Genomic DNA, 6,175 nt, shown 5'->3' with positions numbered 1-6,175 from the left:
GTCAAATTGAGGGGGGAATATAATAAAACTTTAGTTTTTTTTCTGGTTGAATAACGATTTTGTCATTAATTTTAACTTAGAATTTTAATTAGAATTTGGTTCATGGGTTGGTGTTTAGGTTTTTGAAAGTTTGAGGGCAAGACTTTAGGTTTTCATTATACTTTAGGTGGGAATAAGTCTTTCGGCCATTATGTAATTTGATTTTAACTAAAAGTTACCAGATGGATCTACATATCCTAACGAAATATCGATATTTTTTATGTAAAATTTATTTCAGATTAGTCGGACACATTTAAAACTAAATTGAATAGTGGTAAGGTGAACATGAAAGGACAAATAAACTTAAACCGATTTGAATACTTAGAAAAATGATATTTTAATAGAATTTGTTAGGAAAAATTATAGAATTATAGAAGGATAATATTAACAACAGTTAAAATACTTACTGATTACATATAATTGTATTTTTATATAGTTGAAATTAATTATATCATTCTTGATTTTTATTTAAATATTTTATTTATTATTCGATAATGAAAATTTGATTTGATCAGTAAGAATATTAATGTGTTTTAAATATTTTAATAGGTAATTTTTAGAGTATTTGTGAACAAAATAAAATATTATATTATGTGTTTTATTAATAGTAGATTAGAGTAATTTGGTAATAAAATTAAAACCGTTAAAAACATTGAGAATAAAAATAATAAATAATTTTGGAGTAATTTGAGTTGTATCAAGTCAATCCAAACACTAAAAGATTAGGATATGATTGAAAAATTTTGATACGATTCTAATTTAAAGTCAACCAAAGTTGAAGATCTTTGATTCAAAATCTGATACAACACAAATACAATCTGATTGCACGACCTGTAAGGACAAACCATTAACATTATTCTTCCCTTTTAAAAGACAGTGAAGGAGGATAATATGCCGATTTCTAGCTGGTTTGGAGGTTCTAGTCTTTAATTAAATTTTATGACATTGATCAATCCTCTTCCATTATCTTTTATAAACGAAATTATTTAATCTTTGATGGTAGCCACAATAACATCAAGGGATTCCGAGGTTTAAACTCTAAGCAAATTAAAGATAAATAACACACTGAAGATAAATAACACACGTATGCGTGTATGAACAGTAGAACAAATTCTGCAGTTGACAGATTCTAAGAAGCGCAGCAAAAGCTTGGAGAAAAGCCCCATTTACAGAAATAAATTAAGAACTGGTCTGCAACATCATGTTCTTGAATTCTTCAAAATCAAGAACGCCATCCAAATTGGTATCATACATGCAAATCATACTTTTACAGTCCTTCCCGTTCTTCTCATCCCACAATCCAAGTCTCGACAAAACATTCTGAAGCTCGTCGCTGGAAATGAACCCATCTCCGTTTATATCAAACACGTTGAACGCCTTAGCCAGGTCTGCCTCGGCGTCGATGACATCCGTCTCATCATCATCATCCTCTCCTTCATGATTAACATCACTACTGCTATTCCTTTTCGATATGGAATCCCAGAAGAACAAGAACTGATTGAAGTCCAGGGTTTGTTTTCCCAGCAATGACTCCAGCTCGCTCAGGCTGTAATGAACTCCAATCTTTTCAAGAAGCCAGTTGAGCTCCTCCAGACTCAGGAGGTTGTCGCCATTCTTGTCGAGCTCTGTGAATATCCTGTACAAATCAACAGCGTTAAGCGGACACATAATGGTGATCACCGATGAGCGTAAATGTTTAATGCAAAAGAGAGATAAAGAATAGATATAGATAAATGCATGCACAAATTGATCAGAGAATTTTTCTTTTTTAACAATTCTGATGTATAAATAATGGAAGAATTGACGAGTATAAAGCGCGTTCAAAATAGATAAGAACTTGCAGAGAAACTTCTAGTAGAACACTATTATGATCAATATTGAAAGAATAAATTGATGCTCATTATTCCTAAGCCTGTAACGTTTGATGACCTAGAATTTTGAATTCTAATGATCAATTTGACTTCACAAATATGGCTAAAAATAATAGTCTTTCTATTTTTGTAAGGCTGGAATTGTGCCATGTAAACGATTTAAGGATAATCATTGAGGAAATCATGATTTCCGAATAAAATTTACATGTATATTTTTCTTTAGTTAGAAATTATAATAGTCCTCGCATAATGTTTTCAGGGTTATGCGAGGAACCTGCATGACGAGTACAAGTAAAAATTATATGCCTGTGTAAATAACTATGGTGAAAAGTCAAAACAATTTCTATAACTTTTTTCTTTTTACATGCCTGGTGGATTTTCCACCATATGCAGTAAAGTTAGAAACTTTGGTGAGAATGCATTTAATGGAGAGGAGGAGTGGACAATGAAAAACCTACCCCCTTTTTGCAATTATATGTACACACTTCTTCATCCAGATCCTATACATATATATGTATATATATACAAACACTCTTTACTCTCCTCTCAATTCTTCCTTATTTCTTTATCTTTTCATATTTGTTTAATTAAATTTACAACATTTCTTGCTTTTTCTAGAGGTCATCAGCTAAACGTATATGTTTGCGTATATAAAGTTCCTTCTCTAAGTTAAAATTTAATTTAGTGTGGGTTGTGATAAATGATAAACAATCTATAAAGTAACAAAATTGTTAGCACTATTCAGGGGGGACTAAAGGGTCAAGGAGGTTCACTTACCCCTCTTGGTTTTCAAAAAAGGCCCAAAGACTTGTTTTAACCCAAAGTATAATGAAAACTTAAACTCTTATCCATCAATTTTAAAAAATTTAAACAATCATTTATAAGCAAATTTCTATTAAAAATTTTAATTAGAGATATGAGTAAAATCATTATTTACTAAAAATTTAAAAAAATTAAAGTTTTATCATATTTTTCTCTCCAAGTTTAAAAATCTTATAATTTTCTCCTAACACAAAATTTGAAAAGTGACAAATACCCCCTCAGGATTTGTTTCTCTTCTCTCTAACGATAATTCGATGTCTCCGATTGTCGGTCGTCCTTTCTTCCGTCTTATCTCTCCTTTCCCTTTTCAGTTGTCTTCATCTTGTTTTTGTCACAGATGAAGACGAACGGTCGTCATTTGAAATAAAAACAATTTCATTTTCATTTTAGATGAAAACGATCGGAGAGGGAAGGGAGAAAGATAAGATGGGAGGGAGGACAACCAAGGTTAGAGACGAGGAATCGGTGCTAGAGAAAGAGTAAAAAATTCTAGAAGGTATTTTTCACTTTTCAAACTTTGAGTTAGGAAAAAATTATGAGTTTTTTTAAATTTGAGAAGGAAAATATGATAAAACTTTAATTTTGTAAATTTTTTTAATAAATAACAATTTTACTTCTAATCCTAACTAAAATTTTTTACAGAATTTTATTTATAGATGGGTGTTTAGGTTTTTGAAAATTGGAGGATATGAGTTTAGGTTTTCATGATACCTTGGGTGGGAATAACTCTTTTTGGCCTATAAAAAATATGAATTATTCTCCTTGGGTATATCAAATAAGTATTTAATGTCCCCTTTAGATTTAAAAAAATATTAATTTAATATATTTAAAATCTTAAAATTATCTTTAAAATTTTAAACTTACCTTTCTTTTAGATTTTATTATTTTTTAATTGATCTCCTGTAATTTTATTTTTATTTAATTTTAATTCCTCTATATTGTATTTCTGCATCTGCCATTATTTTATTAATATAAAGTTCTGAATTATTCATTTTGTGAACAAAATTTTTGTTCATCATGGAATTACTTTTCGGCCATCTAGAAAAGAGAATATTTATTAACTCTAAGGACCACTTTTTAGGACAAAATTTTTGTCATACAGAATTGGGGTAGAAAATTTTCATCTCTGTTTGTATGTTGAATTAGGAATAATTTTTTTTTTTTTTGGTCATTAATTATGTGATGTGTGTTGAATTGTATTTTTGTTTTTATATTTACTGAAAGCTAAATATCCGTTTGATCCAAATTTTTTTATAGAACTTTTATTTACCCCTAAATAACAATTATAAAATCGTAAAATCATTGGCGCTGGAATCTCACTCTTTTTCTTTGAAGGCTTCGCTCTGGCGATGGGCATTCCTCTGGAAAAGGGCAGCTTTCCTTTTAGCATTATTTGGTTATCTAACTTTCAAGCCTGCTGCGAAATTATACCATCGGACCTTGGCTTCGGTTGGTAGTGTTCTGGTTTATGATTGACAACTACATTTCAAACAGAGGATTTCCACTTTTGACTTGTTTATATAATATGGTTTAGTTTCTACGGAGCCTCTTAAGCTCCTCAGGGAACTCTTCTTGGAGGGTGACTAACTGATTCTTGCCTGGAAAGATCAATATCTTTCTCTCAAATGTGAACGAACCCTCTATTATTTCTTCCCTCCTGTGTTGACTGCAAGGACGCAGGGATATTGAACTTTGAAACTACAGAGTACAGATTACGTGACCATTCGACTTCAAGACTATAGATTACCTATGCTTTGCTCATCTTTTAATTTTTCAGAAGATCATTTTCCTTGTCTTTCTACTTATCGACATTTTAATCAGACGCTCCGATCGTCTCTAAAGGAGAATTTAAGAAACAATGATAATTGCGTTAAGAAATTTCTTCCATTTATCCACATCTACTTTTCTTTAGCTCTAATCATACTTAAAAGCACCACTCTGGCTTGTTTCTCAGTCCCAGGAGGGGAAGGGAAGGGAAGGGAAGGGAAGGGAAGAAGGACAAACAATTGCCAACCACTCACTTCTACATTTCTATCTCACTGTTTTTCGCTGGACTCTATCAACCTCACCATTACCTCAATCCACCTCCATCGTCTGCTTTCCCTGAAACTACCCTATCTAACCTCTAATCGCAACTCACATCTAAGCTTCCAGATCCGCCAGCTACCACCGGTGTTTTCCATCGCCAATGAAAGGGAAAAAAAATTACGATAAAAATATAATTTATTCGCACTAATAAAATGCGAATTATATTAACTATATTGTATATATTGTATAAAGCGATAGAAATATTTTTTAACTATAAAAACTAACATTTATTTTATCATATAGATGAAAATTAATTTCTTAAATTTAAAAGATAAAAAATTGTAATTTCATTCTAATTTGTATGGAAAATGGTCGTTTTCCTTTATTATTCTTAAGCCCCTGTCTATGTTCAATTTCCAGGGCTTCAAACTAAACTTGCCAGGCTCATGATCATTCTTTTTCCAGCTGTTCAGTTTTCTTGATTTTGAAACCCTGGATCCGTATTTCTTCTGGTATCAAAGTATCTTTATAGTCAACGCAGTCAGTCGTTCATCAAATCAGCTCCAAACAAAACTTTTATCGAATGACTTGTCTTCTCTCAAAGCCGAATTGATAGAAAATGAAGTTAATTCTCGTTGTCTAAAACCGATTTGATGAAAATGAAGACAATCTTTTCATCTTCGATTCGTCGCCTTTGTTCTTTGTCACTGTTAGTCAATCTTTGGCTTTCATCGTCTTTGTTCATTGGTTTTTGTTCATTGGCAACACAGAAAGAAGACCGAGGCCGAGATGGTGGTCATAAAGAGAAGAGGAAAAAAAAAATTTTAAATGAAATGATAATTTTTCAAACTTTGGGTGTGGAAGAAATTGTAAATTTTTGAATTATAGGGATAAATGAAATAAAATTTTAGTGTTTTAAAAATATTTTGTTAAATAACGATTTTACCCTTAATTATAAAAGACAATTTTCATATAAAGATATACCTTTGAGTTTTTCAAACTTTATAAGTAAGAGTTTTGGTATACATCAAATCTTGGGTGAAAATAAATCTTTTGATCTTCATAAAAACTCAAAATTTTAAATATTTTGTTATTTATATATAAATTTATATTTATTATTTATATATATTTTTTAGGTGTCTTTTCACGTTTTACCTTAACCAATTCCAAAAAATGAGTGCTATCATCTTATAGCGTATGCCACATTGATACAAAGTGTGTTCTCCATTGATTATTGGCCTTCACCCAAAATTTTCAAAAAAATTGTAGAAGAGAATAAATTATTTATCAACTTTGGATGATAAAAAAAATTGTGTAATTATATTTAACGGACAAGGGAGAATAAGTCTTAATTAGTAGAGGATTATCGATGAAAAATATTTTAAAATGAAATATTAATGTTAATAGTTTATTTT

General features: G+C 30.5%; 1 protein-coding gene across 1 annotated transcript; it reads right to left on the bottom strand.

The window, feature by feature from the left end:
• Positions 1 to 1,086: 1,086 nt before the first annotated feature.
• LOC123229189 (probable calcium-binding protein CML44) lies at positions 1,087 to 1,896 on the bottom strand. The gene has a single exon (XM_044654832.1). The coding sequence runs from the start codon at positions 1,705 to 1,707 to the stop codon at positions 1,219 to 1,221; it is 489 nt and encodes a 162-aa protein (XP_044510767.1). The 5' UTR covers positions 1,708 to 1,896; the 3' UTR covers positions 1,087 to 1,218.
• Positions 1,897 to 6,175: the final 4,279 nt, after the last annotated feature.

Source organism: Mangifera indica, chromosome 11 (assembly GCF_011075055.1).
Source record: "Mangifera indica cultivar Alphonso chromosome 11, CATAS_Mindica_2.1, whole genome shotgun sequence".
Lineage (NCBI taxonomy): Eukaryota > Viridiplantae > Streptophyta > Magnoliopsida > Sapindales > Anacardiaceae > Mangifera > Mangifera indica.
The sequence above is the reverse complement of the archived record's forward strand: the minus strand, read 5'-3'. Positions and strand labels throughout refer to the sequence as shown.

Bases quoted from the DNA above. Each gene is read 5' to 3' on its own strand.
- LOC123229189 (XM_044654832.1), bottom strand. From the start codon at position 1,707: ATGTGTCCGCTTAACGCTGTTGATTTGTACAGGATATTCACAGAGCTC.